A 17,173-nucleotide genomic window follows, 5' to 3' on the forward strand; every position below is an offset into this window, starting at 1 on the left:
CTCTCTTAAGTCACAACAACCGCTTCGCTGTCAAAAGGAACAATTTCGCCGTTGCCGTTAGTCATGACTGGCAGGGTATCGCCTCCTACCAAGAACTAGGTTTAGCAGATGGTCTCACGAACAAATGGGCAGCTGCTGTACATACGCTTGCGGCTCACTGGAACTGCGATAGTAACAGCAGCGAGGAGAGAAATGAGGGCCAAAGTGAACTTCATTTTCAAAAAATGCCTTTGACTCGTGATATATTCTCACTAGACGGAAGCGGGACGCAAAAAGTCGGCCGGCGACCACGACTGATCAGAGTAGAACAACGAATGAGATCGTAGAAGAGAAAAAGAGCGGACTAAAGGAAAAGAACTCTTAAGCAGGGTGTTTTGCTGGGAGGATGGCTCGGATAAAGAATGGAAAGCATGATTCCGCTCTCGCCGTCCAAAGCGAGCTTTTAAATACTGTGGTCTTCAAAACAGTAGTTGCAAATCGGTTCCTGGGTGTGGACATAGTCATCTCCGACTTGATCAGACTCTTTCGGTAACAGTTTGGTTTAGGCCGAGCCATAACTGGGCAGGTTTGGAAATCCTCAATGCATGGCAGCCCGGGCCTCAGGGCCACGACGGATGTCACTAACTCCTGTTGTCTCAAATGGCGCAGAAGGACCTGGTCCTTTTGCTAATACTCAATCAGAGTTCAGATTCCGGCCGTTCCACTTCTACTAGACCGCTGGTGAATCAGGAAAATCTGACACAGTTTCTGAGACTGGGGTTGTTTGAGGTGACTCCATCGATGCGGCCTTCTTTGTAGGCAGTGCAAAACGAATTAGGTCATTCCGGGACAAATTCACTCAAGTTTGTTCCTGGTTTTCAGCGGATTTGTCCCTTTCCACTCTCTGATTGAAGCTGTTCGAGGTTGAACGCGTTGGCTGCAAAACCTGCCCCACCCAATCCTATATACTCATGAATCGATGACAAGCGAAGTTCGGGAATCATCTCTTGACAAGCTCAAATAAGGGTGTGAGCGGGATGGATGGCAGAGTGCTTAATGGCATTCCCGGTGCCCATTGTCCCCAATGGTGTTGGGATCAGGAGGCTGTTGCGAGAAGGGTCATGACATTGATATTCCAAATTGGGTTAGCCCATTCCAAGCCTCACGTGAGGCTGGCTCCGGACATAATCGACCGTCCCAGGATCCCCGCGTTCAGCCTCGAGACTTCTCCTCCAGACCTCGGGGGAAGCGAAGTGATACCAGCTACACTGCCACGGGAGGGCCAGCAAACTGACCATTCTCTGCTCCGATACCCCAAAGCCTATCGGTGAACTCTCATCCCTAACATTGGTTTCTCCGCCTGGTCCGTCAATCAAGTGCTCCTGGCCCTCCCCCGCTTTTCTCACGGGCGCGGAACAGCGTTTGCAGCAAGGGTTTCAAGAACTGGACGACCGGTATCTACGATATAACTTATTAATGGCTTCTCCAGCCCACTGTTTCTATTGCTTTGAAATCCTACATGCTTCATTTAAAGGCACCGAGGCCCCGGACCTTTCGTCGATAGAATGTTTGTGGGAAGAGCACGAAGCGTTCAAACAGCTCTCTCTGAAATCCACCTTGGAAAATGCCAGCGGCGAAATAGACGAAGATGAGGAGTGGGAGGGGTTTTCGGACCAACCCACAGGGCAAACCAGAGATGAAGTACCTGCAGTCAGCAGCGACTCAGGCACGCAGGATGACGAGGCTGAGGATTCACGAAGCGGTCAGACAAGTACGGTTCGACCTACTCCGTTAAAGCTACCAAGCATTTCTCGCCTCCAGGGCCGGCAGTCGCCTGGATCCTCCAATTTATCTACGCCCTCAAGCTTATCCACCACCTCTTCTCACTCAGCCCTTACACCTGCTACGTCTATCTCTTCCCAAACTACAGAGTTTGCTCCCCAGGCTTCCCAGAACAAGAGCTTTAGCGCTATAACCCAAAGAACTGCTAACACTAACTACCCCTTATTTGTTACTTGGAACGTCATCGGCAGGGCCGGTCACAAAGAGCTTCGCGGATGCATAGGCACTTTTGAACCTCAAGATCTTCCGTCCGGGTTAAAGTCGTATGCCCTTTCATCGTGAGTTTTTCCAGAACCCCCCTTTCTTTTTTTCCCCGCTCTGACACATTGAATAGCGCGTTTGAAGACACCCGTTTCTCGCCGATATCGTTTTCCCTCCTACCCTCCCTTTCTTGCTCCCTAACTCTCCTCTCATCTTTCGAGACTTGTTCCCATGCGATGGACTGGGTTTTAGGCACCCACGGGATTCGCATTTCTTTTACCCATCGCGGAAGACGGCATGGCGCTACTTACCTCCCCGACGTCCCGGTTGAACAAGGTTGGACGAAAGAGGAAACTATAGAGAGCCTTATGCGAAAGGCAGGTTGGGATAGTGTCCCTTTTCACGGCAGTGTTGCCCGTCGATTCATGAGAAACAGTAGCGAACATGGTACGAAAAGGCCTTGGGAGGAGGTTGCAGACTTTAAAACTATTAGATACCAGGGCCTCAAAGCCAGCGCTACGTATGCACAATGGCAGGAGTGGAGAGCATGGGTCGTATCGTCTCGGAAAAGCCAAGAGGTGCTATGACCAGGCTTTTGAAGGCAGGAGGTTGCACTCCCTGCGAATGTTCTTCCGTTGAAACTTGACACATGAATATATGAAGATCTGTCGGATGAGTTGCATCTGAGACTAATAGATGCTCTAATGACATAGCTTGCAATAATAACTCTCGAATTCACGCCAACTTTTCTGTTCCGTTGCCACTAAATATATATGTTATATGCACCGTGCCTAGTTATGAAAAAGCAGAGCAGAAATCTGTTATGGTAATAAATATGAGTTACCGTAAGACAACAATGCAAGTGTCCAAGATAATATCTCAACATGGAAATCACCTTTTAATACCCATATCTCTTGAAGAGCTACAGATATCATCCTAGCCCTTTCATCAATCAATTTGCCTAAAGCAAAAACAATACCCATCATATAGAAACACGTCATCTTCTCCTCGCTGCAGTTTGACTCCACAGCCCTGTCACGACTTCCTTCACCTTCCTCTCCTGCTCCCTGATCTGCTCCTCCGTTTGGCCCCTCGCATTACCTCGGCTGTCTATTTCCATCCTATCATCCGTAGCACCTTCCTGCACCACCCTATCCCCGATAACCTGCTCCGGCTTTGGATCGAGGCTCATGGCACCCTCCATCATCAGCCCACCTCCTTCACGCAACTTGTTGATGGCCCGCACCGTGTCGATTGCCTTGTGCAGCGTCCGTCGCGCGTTGAAGTTCTTCTTGACCACTGGAAGCAGATCTTCGCCCGTGCCGCGACGGACGGGGACATTGGGATTGAGCGGATCGGCTGGGGGGCTGATCCATGGGTGCTGGAGGGCTTCATGCGCCGTGATGCGAGCATGTGGATCAATGGTGAGACAGCGTTTGATGAATTCACGGGCGGTCTGGGAGACGTTGCGCCAGTATTCCAGGGGGGTAAAGGAGTAGTCTGCATCAAGAATTGCTTGCATCTCTTCGAGGTTGGATTCGCGATCGAAAGGGGTATAGCCGCAGAGAAGGAAATATGTTATCACACCAATCGCCCAAATATCGCTTTATTTTTCCGTCTATTGTTAGTGAATCTCCCACTGGGTGGACAGGCCGTGTTGATATGGCAAATAAAGTGTCACGAAGAAATAGCGAGGGTATACATACACAGGTTTTCCATGCCCGGACTTCTTGAAGATTTCCGGCGCCATATATCCTGGGGTACCACATGTGGTAGTCAGGACATGAAATTGCTCCTCATCCATGATTCTCGATAGCCCGAAATCTGCGATGAGAAGGTCCGCATTGTCCTCCGGAGTCCGGAACAAGAGGTTCTCAGGCTTCAAATCCCGATGTACAATTCCATGGTCGTGGAGATATGCCACTGCTGAAAGAGTGGCGCGGATAAGATCTGCCGCGTCGGACTCGTAGTAGCTACCCTTGCGGCAAATTCGGTCAAACAGCTCTCCTCCAAGCGCAAGGTCGGTGACGAGATATACTAAGAAATCATAAGCATGAGCTCTCGTATACAGTATAGGAACAGAGCAATATGTCCCCGTTTCCAAGCTTACAGTTGTTCATGGTCTCAAAATAATCCACCAGGGTCAATATATTCTGATGGCCCATCGACACCTTCTTGAGCACGGCGATTTCATTTCGAACCTCGTAAACCAGTCCTTATCAGCTTAAATAATCTCTATTTTCAGCATGAACGGCGGCTGTGTCACACCATGTGCTCCCTCCCGGCCATCAAGCGCTTGTTTATGACCTTTGCGGCATAATACCGACCGGTATCGATGTGCACGCATTCCTTCACAACCGAGTAGGAGCCTGCTCCCAGTGTTTTCCCCGTTTTGTATCGACAAGGTTGAACTTGGGGTCGTTGACCGTTTGGTGTTTGCGATGCCATGAGGATGCGAAATAGCCAGGTTTCCCCTCTTGAAGTCGGCGGGGGAGTGCTATAGCAGGTAGTTACAACGAAGTGGAGGGTGAGCTTGTCGAGGTGAGGAGAGAAGCTTCACGGCGCGACGGACCTAGCTCTACCTATTAGTTTAGAATCTGTCAGCGGTTTTAATAGCAGTTCCAAGACTGGGAGCGAAGAGCGAGGGCAAGGAGTTTAGCATGCTGTGTAGATTGGGCACAGAGAGAGCGGGGCGCGGATGGAGCAACAAAGTTACATAGCTCGCTCTCGACCTACCCAGAGTTCTCGACCGCCTGCGGAGAGGGATGCATATGCGGTGGAAACCCGATGCTGACAGTCGTTTTGATGAAGCTATTCGCAAAATAGACCGGGATGAAGCAGACTGAAACTGCTCGTCTCCGCGGCTGTTTGAGGATCGCCATCTCCACACACACACGGCCACTCTAGACCGGCCATAACACGGTGGTCTCTGGTAACAGGGCTTTCAGGAACCAGGGAACAAGGCAACGTTAAGCAGGAGGAAATCTATATGGGCGACTGTATCTACACATCATTAAGCATAGAATGCCATAGGGCCTAACAAAAGAAATTCCGTATAACTCCTGAACTGCGCCATGCACCCGTTTAAACGCCGTCATAAAAGAGCAAGGTAAGCGCTCACAACCCATTCAGAATGTCATTCGTAACAATCGTAAGCATCTTCAATCCATAAAACTTGGCGACGCTCTGGAATATCCGCAGCTTTCGTTCTGTCGAGCGCCTATCGAGCATCGTCGTCCAGCTACCACCACATGAGCAGTGCTCCATGAGCGGATTGATCATTATCCCTGCGCACTTTGCGCACTTCAAATCCTGCGTTTGCCACTCCACGACCAGGCCCTGCACTTCGCCAACCATCTTCTCTTCGAGAGCGAGTCGATTATACTCTGTGCCGCAAAAGAGGCAGCACCAGGGTTTGACGGATCCGCCCTCTTCGGGAAGAAGGTCGCCATCGCGGCAAAGATCCAGATCCCGGGTCATTGTGCAATGATTACATATAACCTGCGGGAGTTTTAGACTGGCACTTGGGTTCTCGAATTTCCCTGCATTACTGAATTCCTTGATATCGAATAGCGCTAGAAGTTCCCGGCGGAGAACTCGGACTTCCAAAGATGTATACCTTGAAAGCCCAAGAACATGCATAAGATACTTCACAAGTTCCAGCGTTGGGTTTCTTTGACGTTCGGTGTCATGCCAATAAGCTCCAGGAACCGTTGGGAACTCGTAGTCTGACGCTAATTCAGGGTGAAGCATCTCATCACGCTGCCGGCGGATTAATCCAGTGATCTGCCGCTTGAGAGCTTTGGAGTAAGATTCAGAAAGGACGTTTGTAATCTCAAAGCCTTCCGTTTCCGTCAGGGATTTAAACTGGATTTGCGTCGGCCTTGCTTCGTCCGGGTCGACGGACTTGCTGGACTTCTTGAGTCCATGCATGATTTCAATATATTCAACAACCCAGTCATTGAATATCGGTTTCAACGGGGTGGGGAGGAATCCGCCCATTTGCCAGTGCATAATGGTTTCGAGCTCCTGGTTGTTCGATTCAACCACTTCATGACATGCTTTGCCTCCAAAATTGAATTCGTCGTACCAAAGCAGGTACTCCCAGTATTCTTTGATTTCGAGGTCCAAGAAATTGAATAAGGGTTTGGCTTTGATCGATTTCAGAATGTATTGACTGTATGCGTAGGCATTCCCGACTTCCGTTTTCGTGGTCTGCAATAACAGCCGATTTGGACTGGCAAATATCACACTCGAGCCGACCCGTCTGAAATCACCGATTAACTGCTGTAATGCTTTCTTAGACATCATCTGAACATATTGGTGGAGTGCGTGATCATAAAGATGACAGTCCGGGCTTTCGACCCATCGTATCAAATGCTGAACCATGACATCGGCCATCACCTTGCCTTGACATGCCTCTGACCACCAGGCCTTCACCATATCACGTAGGACGATAATACCAGTTGATGAGAATGCTGTATCTGAGTATAGCACCCCAGTGCCGTCGGATATTGCATTGCCATTTGGAGCTGACGGGTTAAGCAAAACAGATTCGCTGCCTTCAAGTTCATTAATGAGAGACGACGTAAGGATCGTGTTGATAGCAAGGTTTCGAACATCAAGGTCGATGCAAACAGACGAATAAGCTCCAGGGTTATTGATACTCGGCATGTCCACCTTCTGCATAAGTCGATCAAGACTGTCCTTTTCATAACCAGCATGGTCAGGAAGTGGATCGGGCGACCACCAGAGAACGACGTTATTCTTTTCCAACCGTCTTGCATACGCGATATCAATCAGGAATTTCGGATCATCTCGTTCAAGGTTGCAAAGTGGAACGTCTCCGTATCGCGCGAATTCAATCAAGTGGTTAAGCCATGAATCCAAGGCAAGATAATGCATGACAATTTGCTTTGCCAAAAACGGCTGCCAGCCAAGCGGAGGTAATTCATTGTCCGAAGGATCAGACTTCAAGGGCACAACAGGGACGTCCTTGAATGCTGGAATGGCGTGTAGTAACTCTTGTTGTTGAGGCGACTGGAGAACGAGCAGAGTCGGATAGGAGCTTTGGTTCCGAAATTTTCTCAGGAGATCGCCAATTTCAAGGTGTGCCTTACGTTTGGTCGTGACTTGCGTGGTTCTAAAATGCAATGTAGCTTGATATTCGAGAACTTGCTGCCATGTTTCGAGATTGCCTTGCTCAACACGCCGTTGTAGGGAGTCAGTGTAGATTTTGTCGACATTGGGGAAGCCCTGCACATCTCGTTGTTTCGAAAACATGATGATATGCGCTTCGTCCCTCCGCGTTGAGAAGAGCGAGAAAATCTGCCGTTGCCCGGATACAACATGATAGAGATAAACGTATTCAAATTGGGAATCAGCAAGGTACGTTTGATTTGGTGGAGCTCGGAGTAATGTGGACAGCTCAAATCCATGTTCCAAACCTTTCCCTAATACTCCACGTTGACTTTCATCAAATGTGCACAGCGTACCAAGCCTTAGAACAGTGCGAATATGCAAGGGGACCTTGGATTCGTAAACTCCTTCAACGCTCGAATGATCTAAAAGCGCAGAAATAGTCTTTGAATCCTTCACATATGTATGTTCGGGCATCGTCAATTGAAATAAATGAACAGAAGGATGGCCGTTTGGTAGCGTATGGTTGACCTTTTGGACTGTGCAGCCTTCTATATCGACATTCGGAAGGTTATCATTTTTAAAATTTATGAAAAGCTGGCGTGGTACCTTGATGATTATGGCGTGTATTTTTCGGTCAATGAGCACAAACGCGCGTACTTCTCCACGAATGTCGGTCTCCCTGAACTGCAAAATCTGCCAGGTACTAACATAGGTCAGCTCCGCTTGGTTCCTAAAGAAATTACTGAGAGAGTCAGTGGCGGCAACTGTCCTTTCGCCGAACAACTTGCGGCGCCGAAGACGAGCATGCTTTTGAATCTTCCACTTTTGTTTTTGATATTTCAGCCATCCCTCGTAATCTTCGTTGATCGACGGCATTTTGGCCGGTAGGCTAGCAAACGGATCTGCCGACTGTGAAGACTCTGGTGCTTTCCTCTTCTGCGAAATTTGCGTGCTCATCCTGAGCTTCTGGGTCGAAATAGCATCCTCTATATCCCCTGCAATAGGGAGGCGATGATCCAGTAAATTCGTTGAGGCGTTTGAGAGCGGAGCTTTCCCAAACAGATCCGTCATCTTCTTCTGCTTGAACTTATCATCCTTTATATTTATTCGTCTCTGGAGCCAGTCGGGGTGGGCTACCCTTGGAACTGGATTGCGAACCTTTTGCAAGGCCGCAGGGATTGTGATGAGCTTTTGAATCACAGAGCCTAATCTTTCAAGATAATACCCCCAATCGATAATGCTTCGTGGATCCATGTCGCCAGGATCTTCTTTTAGCCATTTACGCAAAAAAAACCGTTTTACGCTAGGCTCTGCGGAGAATATAGCAACAGGGATAGCTCGTTCCGTGGTGGACGAGTTCTTCGGAGCCGCGGAAATGATGTATTTGCAATTCAAGCCCTTGTCTTTGACCATTTGATCTCCAAGGAACTCTGCCAGTCTCCTAGCAGTGGTGATTGACGTTGATTTCTGGGAGCCATACTCCTCAAGAGTTTTAGTCATGCTCCGGTTCTCACAGATTAAGTCAATTAGCTCTTCATCTGCCAGCGTAGATCCGTGTAGGTGGAGGACGTCAAGCCATCGGTTGGCGACTTCAGCAACCGCTGCATAAGTCTCCTGTAACGTCGTTCCCTCGAGGAAGAATTTAAATATCTGAGTTTGGAAAATTTTGATCAGTTTCAGCTCTCCCCTTCGTTTGACTTCAAAGCCTTTGAGTTCAGCTAGCGAGCCATCATGATTGAAAACAGCGTATCGCTTTTTCAAGTTTTTATCTTCTTCTTTTGACGTAGGCAGAATCATTGCCTTATACGGGCCGTCGACCTCGAAAAAAATAGAATTGTCGCTATGTGTCTCATATCGAAACGTATGAGGATCAACAAGCGTCTGATATTGATGATTCGTGAATCGCCCGTGAACTAGGTGATTAAGCATGACGCATGGGTATGATATTGCCATTTTCTTCCCATTTTTCAGGGTGAATGCGAAATTCTCCGGGAATGTGGCGGGGAGCATACACCAGATACCATCAGTATCTAGTTCCAGGGGCCGACCGATCCTCTCCACGAGCTCCCTGGCCATTTGGATGATGTGAGCTCCGGTAAGACAAGTCACACCCGCCATCTCCATGGAATACCAGCGCGATCCTTTTCGCATGACGTATCCATAGAAACTATTTAAGATAACTTTGTGAGCCAGTTGAAGCGAGTCGAATAGGATGACCATCTTCTTTGCTTCGTCAATTTCCGCAGGGGTAGCACCGGAGCCCTTCAGGGCATCGACCTTCCCTTTCCACACTTTCTGCTGTCCCTTGAAATCGTAACGACGATCACGGAAATTGCGGACAGTATCGACATAAAACGGATTTTCCCTTTGGCAGATAATTGCCTCTCGCTCAATCGTTTTACTGTCGTGAATCTTATGGTATATCTTCTTGCTGTATTCTTGCAGTCGAGATCTGATAATTTTTGCCTGTTCGGCTTCTCCAAGGTCGTCGAATGCCCGCAAAGGAGCGTCCCGCGTCCTTCCCGGAAACTTCTCGTTAGCGACTGCGCGCCGAATCATGTTGTATTCGTCACGTTTGGCTGGGAGAAATTCCCCTCTCCATGCCCATGGAAGGCGCCTGTCACACGTTTTCCCGGGTCTATTGAAGTCGCAGACTGCACAATCCGACTCCTGGATCATAGAGTCTGGCTGTAAACGATTTGTAGTCATGATATTAGGGTACATGGAGGCGACATCCAGATGGTAAATAGACGGCCGTTCGAGCCTGTTAGGGGTGTCCCTTAGATTCAAAAGCCTTTCAGCAATTTGCGCTTTAACGTCCTCATAGTTCGTCACATCTTCGAGGGATTTCTTTTCTTCTACCGTAATACTAAAGGTTAGAGCAGCGTCAAGGTCACGAAGCAACTCATCGACGGCAGTAGTATCTATCGAGAAATTGACGGGGATATCGCTGCGGAAAACTCCTGCTTCAATACTTTCGACGTGCCCGCCAACATAGGTCTCGGAATCCAGAAGGTGGCCGTCCCAGAATGCTTCGACTGGATCTTTATGCTTATTTGGCAGAACGATATTGTTCTTGTAGGCCTGAACCATGAGTAGCATTTCGCAAAGAGTACCGGTACCCTTTCGCAGGACGTCATCGGGGCTTAGCGGAATAATTGTGCATAGAGAGAAAATAAATGGATGGACGTATTTCATGTAGAGATAATAGGTAGCGACAGCATCTGAGACTGAATACTCGGCCAAAGTTTGTGGCCGCTCACTCGCATATCTCGTCATGACTTCGGGGTCAAGTTCATCAGGGTCATAGCCAAGCTTCGCGACCGTAACAGCTTTCAAACCCCTACTTCCTTGCGGCAAGTAACTATCTCTGTTCACCCAAGCAAAACAGTCCATGTGAACACAGTAGTCGCTTTGATAAATGTCTTCACTGTTCTTTCGAAAACCGATTTCTCTATACATGTCTATTCCTAGGACGCTTGCTCGGGCTTCGACAAAACTCCAATCGAAAAAGTCACCGTTGTAAGTTGCGATGACAGTTGGTTTTGCATCTTTAACGTGCTGGAAGAAACGCTCAATAACGCCTTTTTCATCTGATTCATTAAATATTGTGAAAGGTCCTTCGTACTCGGGCTTCGGGGTATATTCGAAATCACTGATATCCTCAGAAACGATTTCCCTATTTGTGATAAGATATCCTCGGCCATCAATCATATAAGAGATCATCATTATTTGGTCAATGACGGGATCGGGGAACTTCAGAGGAAGTTTTGTTGTTTCAATATCAAAAGCAAGAACAACAGGGTCCGCTCGCTGCAATCTTTCTTCAATACAAGTCAACGAGATAGCACCGTGGGTTGCATCTACGGTATACCATCTCCCAATTCTAATGTCTGGGATTTGTCAGATAACCAACCAGACTTCCACAAAAAAGGTGCCAATTATACGAACCCTTATCAATTGCAACGCGCACATGGTACGGAACATCATATTCTCGAATATCAACAATGTACTCGCTTGCTTCAAGATACGCGTTTCTGCTCCTATTCGCCCCGTCTTCCTCGTCGATGATATCGAAGCCAGCACTCGCACTACACACTTATTAGCAATATACAAAAGATGCAGACGTAGTATAGATCAGACCTAGCCATTTCTGCATAAGTATCCATAGCATTGACGTTTTTCTTATTCTTCTCTGCAATTGGAAGAAGCGTACTTCGGACCGCAAGCAGGTCATTGACATTAGCAAATGATAGCTGCAAGAACCGCCTTTTGTGCCCGAGTAGATGGTTTGGCATCTGTAAATCCTCCTTCTCAACTTGCTTTGCATCTTTGACCAGTCCTTCAAATTTCCTTCGACACCACTCTTCAACCTCGGCTTCGTACCCGCGCTTTATCGCGATGAGAAAATATGGATCATATTCAACCGTGGCCTTGAAGTTATCACCATCATCCCCCAAGAAGTAGAACTCTACCCCAGCTCGTCCACCTTTTGAATCCTCAACGGTAGTACTGTGCATATTGCAGAGCCATCCTACTCTCTTTTTTCCTGATTCAAAGCGCGGAAACCCCATCGACTCGTCAATGCTGTTCGCCAGCCGCAATGATTGGTATTTCTCATCGTGAGAGGTAGCTTCGCTAGATCTAAGGGCGGAGAATTCTATCGTTTTGGCGCGCCTCGGCCTAAAAGTCGCACCAGCAGATCTGAATTTCGCTCCATATTTGCTCGGTCGTCGTGTCATTGTCGATGTCGACCGCGATTAAAAAGTCCGTACCAGGAGTTCAATCGAAGTAGCAAGGCATAGTCTATGAGAGCATAAGATCGGGAAGGGGAGGCTAGTATCAAGTCCCCGTCAACTGTCAACAGTCGTAAAAGTCGTAAAGAAACAAGGCTGAAGAGGCGTATCGCATATATAACTAGCAATTCACCCTCGTCGACCGAATAGCTCCTTGCTGCCTTGCATAAAATCACTGTCAACTTCAGGTTCTCATCACCAGAACTTCTGCGACGAAAAGCTTCAGGTGGATCGTTCACGCGTTTCGCGTTCGGAGCAAATACGCGTTTGGCGTTTTAATTGGCTCCGCCGGGAGCCATCGGATAAACTACCTCGTTCGAGTTAGTGGCTCGGAATAACTTTGTATTAGTAAGACTGGATCTGCGGGCTGGCGCGAGAATTGCTTGATGATTCGAAGCGACAATTTGCGAAATATCACAGCCATGGCGGACGACTCGCGGGATCCGAGCCAAGCGCTTCCGGGCGATGGTTCGCATCACACTACAGATTCAGAATCGAAGAGGCCGAAACATGAATTTCCAAAATCGCAAATTGGAAAGCTATGGGATGCCTTTGGGAATCCCGAACAGCCGGTCAACTTGATGCCTGGAGGGACGTATAATTCTGCGGGAGGGAAACCAAAGGAAGTAACCGTCATGGATGCAGTCAAGTCGTTATCTACGAGCGATTTCACAACCTTCTACAAAGCACCATGCGCACGAGACTCCCTTTTAGTCGGTATTGGTACAGGTTTTGGTGTAGGGAGTTTGAGGGTCATACTCGGAGGTACGTTGCGATTTGCACCAGGTTTTCGAGAACTTCATCCATGGGCGCTCGTTGACACATAGAAGGCATGAGGTCGTTGTGGGCCGCTAGCAACTGGGCCGTCGGATCCTTCGCCGTAGCATCGATGTTAACACACCAATACTGCCAGAAACAACGTGTCAAAGAAATGGACGGAATGAAGGAGGCTGTCCAGTTGATGAGAGAGCTAAAAATCAAAAAGCAACAGGAACAAGCGGAGGCTAAAAGGAAGCAGGAGGAGGCTCGCTTGGCCGAAGAAGAGCGAAAACGAAGAAGTTGGACGAATTTGTCGAATTATAAGTTTTGGTAGCATTTCCTGGCTGGGCGCGGAGTTTTGGAGCGTGCATATTGAACCGGAAAACAACGGCGTTGGATATCGCTCAACTGTGTGGAGGGAGACAGTTCCAAATGTAAATACCCAACTCCATTGTTACAATATAAACGCCATGCGGTGTCCAAAATGATTTCAGGTGTCAAATTTGACCCTTTTGCGGCTCCCGCTATCTGTTTTTATGTCCATCTCGAGAACAATGCCATCACGCCTCGCTCGTCGCCTATCGCGGTCATCGCGCGCTTCCCGAGCTTTCCAGTCGGCAATCTGCTTCTTTCTCCGCTGCGATCTATCCCAAGCAATAGCAGTTGTTGGCTTGAAGCCGACTCCATTCAAACCGTACCCGTCATCATTTGGGTCTGTAGGATCATAACAAGTTATTTCCGAATCATGCCACGTCAATGGGTTCTCATCTGGTTGTGTAGTCAACGGTGGGGATTTCCTCCTTGACTTAGTTCCTCGTTGGGGCGTCGAGGGAGACTTTGAAGGTGAGGTTGATAGGTCATTCTGGCTGGCTGATACCTTTGCTTGCCGTTTTTTGGCAGCTTTTGGTAACGGCTCTGCGGTGGAATCTCGTTTGCCAAATTGCGATTTCCGGTTCGGTGTGGCTCGAGCTGTTTGGGGGGACTGAGCCTGGTTATCATCCAGTGTTGGATGGCGATCATCAGTGGGAGAAACTGCAGTTGTCGCTCCTTCATGGATATCAAGGCTTTGCAACTGGCCAGTGACAGCAACCTGAGGGCTCCCTCTTTCAGTGGTGGCCTCGTCGGGCAAAAGAACCTCCGCTACGCTCATGGCGGACCGAGACGGAGTCGAAGCTGCGGGTGATTCACTTCGAGCGGAATCAACAAGATCATCGCGCTTTCGCTTCGTAGACCTGTGCGAATCTATTGTCCCTCTGTCCATCGTTTCATTCTGAAAACGGCCTGGTGACCCCATGGGGTAAATATCTTGAAGAAGTCAAGATCGTTTTGGGTGATTTGCTGCTTTCGGTAGCCGTTGATTGTGACGTTAAACTTCAAGTCATGTGAATCTCATTTGAGGTTTATCAGTCAGGTAGAATGAAAATATAATTCACATAGTTATAGACTTGAGCTGACGCATTTTTGTGGTCAATCTCAGATCGTCTTTGGTATGAGGCTATGGAGGTTTGCTGCCTGATGCAATGTCATCTTGAAGCGAACAGCCATCAATGCCGAGACCCAAGAACTGCACTATGAAAAGGCGGGATTGAGAATAGGTTATCATTCAAATTGCTCCAACGCTGAGCAGCACAAGTAAAGTAAAGAAATAACTACACAAAATGAGCAGCCAGAAACCTCCAGTCCCATAGAGTCAGACATAAAAAGTACATAAACGCCACCATGAGATCCTCCAGACAAATATTATTCAAGACTTATGTTTCTTCTTTGTGACGCCAACCTCGCTATCTCTCTTTCTCTTTTTCTTTGGTGTATCCACATCAGCCTCCTCCGACTTGGATTTCTTTTCCTTCTTCTCTTTCTTCTCCTTTTTGTCTTTTTTATCTCTCTTCTCCTTTTTCGCCTTCTTGTCTTTCTTCTCGGCAGTATCCGCAACGTCTTTCATTTCCGCATCGTCGTCCACTTCAAGGTCAGCAAGAAGCGAATCCATGGCGCTTTTCTGCACAGTCGTTAGAATTATGTTGGCACTTCGAAGGGGGAAACTTTGTCTGAGACTTACCATGGCAGCTTCGTTTTTAGTAGGCGGGGCGCCGGTAGTGTAGAATTCAAGGCGTTCTTCAACTTGTTTCCGTAACACATCTCCAAATTTCGTAGATGGAGTTTCAGAGAAATTGTCTATTCTGGAGGCGATGGAACACTTGTTGGCCAAGAATCGAGAAATTCTGCCTTTGTTCTTAGGGCCAGCCCGTCCGATAAAAGAAGAGTGGTAAAGTAGACCGTATTTAGGCGTATTTCCTTTCGTTTTTAGAGCTCTGAAAAGAGCTTTTTCGGCTCCCAAAATTTGAACAGTTGACGCCGGGTATTTGGAAAGGTTCGTTAAACTTCCTGCATGGGAGATTAATCGCGCTCCGACGACCTCGCCAATCAACGCTGCTAAGTTTGGTGCGACGACACTCATTTTGGACACTAAGTATGCGTGAAGACTCTTGCGGTAAGTGGCAAGACTGACGACCCTCTCCGCGAATGAAATAACGTTTTCCATGTCTGCCTCGGAGATATCTTGTCCCATACTATGTTTAGCGGCATCAATGATACTCCTTGCAATTCCTTCGTCATCTTCGACGATAGCAGCAATATCATGCAATTTGTCCTCCGTGAGTTCCTTCTTGTTCCGAATAAGCAGTGCAAGGCGGGCATATCGTTGGTTGTCGGAAACGATCTTGATAAGTTCAGGGAAGTGCCATGAATACCACTCCCGAGCTCTCATGGAAAAGGTGTTAATAGCTTTGTCCAATTGATCCAGAATCGCAATCGCTTGGATAATGTGGTTGTCGTCGCGCTGGACAGAAAACTTGACTTTCGCTCTAGAGTATGCATGGCCAAGGCCTAGTTGGGCAGTGCTCAGGTCACCTTCGCGAAGCTGTTTCAAAAGCTTCGCTGCGTGCATGCGGATCCCTCGTAGCATATCTTGAACTATTTCACTGGTGTCTCCAGTCTCGCATTCAACGAAAGGAAAAGCGGCCTTGATGCTTCCCGCAAGCGCTTTATCGGAAACTCCCAAAACAACGCTCTTTTTCTTATTCGGCTTCGGCAAGTTTAAGTCGAGGAAGGAAATGAGTGTCTCCGATGCGACCCCTTCGGAAACGTCATTGATTTCACCAAGCGCCTGCTTGTTGTTTCTGTAAAGTTGTGAGCAGCGGTAAACCAATTTGACAAAAGTACTTACTCAAAGGGCAAAAAGCTGACAAGGTCAACCATTTTACCAAATTTGGCGAGATCTTGCATTCCGTCCTGGACTTCTTTCAACCGGTTTCCCACAGTATCCGCCTGATGGGCAACCTTGAAAATGGAGTAGCCCATCGGGCCCTCAAAAAGAAGGAAGTCGGCCATTGCACCTCTAGTCGAAACGGCAGGCTATATACTTCGAGGAGTGTCAATGGTGCGCGCACGACTTGGAGAACAATACCCAACTTTCGGTCTTCTAATTACTGAAAAAAAGTGTGGAAAATAAGAAACTTTTCTAGGTGGTCGAATCTGGACTAGCGCACTTGCTCCGGCTCTCAAGCCACAAAGTGGCGCAGGGGGCTAGTCTGCTAACCCAGTGCGGTTTAGTGCCCATTAGCTACCAACCCTGCACCGAGTGGCTGACTAGGGGAGCATCAACCCGCTTGATCAGTGATTCGTAGTAGGTCTCGCTTGACTTGGGCTGGTGACCATTCATTGCTGTGTGCTATGGCTTTCCCAAATTTATGTAGAATACCCTTTCTCATTGATGTATGGATGAGGAGCACATTCATATGCCCACATTTTGACCGCCATTTTCAACTCCAGGCTCTGCCGAAAGGCTGTCCTATTGTTAAAAATTTGGGCCAGCTCTCGCGAGGCTGATTGTTGATAAATCACGGCTATTTGCATTTAGATGTGTTGCCCAAATTCTGGGACCCATTACACATTGATGACCCTCTTGACAATGATAATGTAGTTTGCAATTTAGTCCTATATGTCCGAGGCCATTGAATATTTTGTAAGTCGCCATTCACAATCAGACCTTGAATGAACCCCAAGTGAGGAATTTCAAGGTACGCTGACGTGTGTACATACATTATTCTTGGGAGTCTGCAGAAATCTCCTTTCCACAACCGAGAGATACCGGTCGCGATTGCTCATGTCAAAAGAGCCAGATCTGAAGAGTGACCGTGATAGCACCGGTGCGAGTAGGCCGGCCCCGAATCTAACAGCATAAAATCAAAGAGTCGTTGTGGGTGCATAAAAAATGCGTCCTTAAGAATTCGGAAGGAGTAGTAAGCCATGCTCAAAGCAGGTTGCTACATCATAAACGCCTATCTGGAATCCTTTGATACTGGCCTCGTTAAGGCTAAAAGCCCTATTTGGATACTGGCCTGGTTTTTGTACGCAATCGAGGCCACAATACAAGCCGCTAGTGTAGAGTGCCAGAA

At 48.0% G+C, this 17,173-nt stretch overlaps 6 protein-coding genes across 6 annotated transcripts; 1 reads left to right on the forward strand and 5 right to left on the reverse strand.

Moving 5' to 3' along the window:
* Nucleotides 1-5: 5 nt before the first annotated feature.
* UREG_06840 (uncharacterized protein) lies at nucleotides 6-215 on the reverse strand (the record flags this gene model as incomplete). Its single annotated transcript, XM_002583827.1, has 2 exons — nucleotides 6-85; nucleotides 146-215. 2 exons carry the CDS (start codon nucleotides 213-215, stop codon nucleotides 6-8), a joined length of 150 nt encoding a protein of 49 aa, XP_002583873.1.
* Nucleotides 216-1,455: 1,240 nt separating this feature from the next.
* Nucleotides 1,456-2,661, forward strand: UREG_06841 (uncharacterized protein; the record flags this gene model as incomplete). The annotated part of the gene is made up of 3 exons (XM_002583828.1): nucleotides 1,456-2,099; nucleotides 2,156-2,469; nucleotides 2,516-2,661. 3 exons carry the CDS (start codon nucleotides 1,456-1,458, stop codon nucleotides 2,659-2,661), a joined length of 1,104 nt encoding a protein of 367 aa, XP_002583874.1.
* Nucleotides 2,662-3,019: 358 nt separating this feature from the next.
* UREG_06842 (calcium/calmodulin-dependent protein kinase type I) lies at nucleotides 3,020-4,470 on the reverse strand (the record flags this gene model as incomplete). The annotated part of the gene is made up of 4 exons (XM_002583829.1): nucleotides 3,020-3,626; nucleotides 3,729-4,059; nucleotides 4,133-4,223; nucleotides 4,291-4,470. The coding sequence occupies 4 exons, from the start codon at nucleotides 4,468-4,470 to the stop codon at nucleotides 3,020-3,022; spliced, it is 1,209 nt and encodes a 402-aa protein (XP_002583875.1).
* Nucleotides 4,471-5,139: 669 nt separating this feature from the next.
* UREG_06843 (DNA polymerase epsilon) lies at nucleotides 5,140-11,684 on the reverse strand (the record flags this gene model as incomplete). Its single annotated transcript, XM_002583830.1, has 3 exons — nucleotides 5,140-11,057; nucleotides 11,116-11,255; nucleotides 11,308-11,684. 3 exons carry the CDS (start codon nucleotides 11,682-11,684, stop codon nucleotides 5,140-5,142), a joined length of 6,435 nt encoding a protein of 2,144 aa, XP_002583876.1.
* Nucleotides 11,685-13,209: 1,525 nt separating this feature from the next.
* Nucleotides 13,210-13,869, reverse strand: UREG_06844 (uncharacterized protein; the record flags this gene model as incomplete). The annotated part of the gene is made up of 1 exon (XM_002583831.1): nucleotides 13,210-13,869. One exon carries the CDS (start codon nucleotides 13,867-13,869, stop codon nucleotides 13,210-13,212), a length of 660 nt encoding a protein of 219 aa, XP_002583877.1.
* Nucleotides 13,870-14,463: 594 nt separating this feature from the next.
* Nucleotides 14,464-16,106, reverse strand: UREG_06845 (protein SIK1; the record flags this gene model as incomplete). Its single annotated transcript, XM_002583832.1, has 3 exons — nucleotides 14,464-14,715; nucleotides 14,776-15,895; nucleotides 15,943-16,106. The coding sequence occupies 3 exons, from the start codon at nucleotides 16,104-16,106 to the stop codon at nucleotides 14,464-14,466; spliced, it is 1,536 nt and encodes a 511-aa protein (XP_002583878.1).
* Between the last annotated feature and the right edge of the window lie 1,067 nt (nucleotides 16,107-17,173).

The sequence above is a fragment of the Uncinocarpus reesii genome, genomic scaffold, assembly GCF_000003515.1.
Source record: "Uncinocarpus reesii 1704 scaffold_4 genomic scaffold, whole genome shotgun sequence".
NCBI lineage: Eukaryota > Fungi > Ascomycota > Eurotiomycetes > Onygenales > Onygenaceae > Uncinocarpus > Uncinocarpus reesii.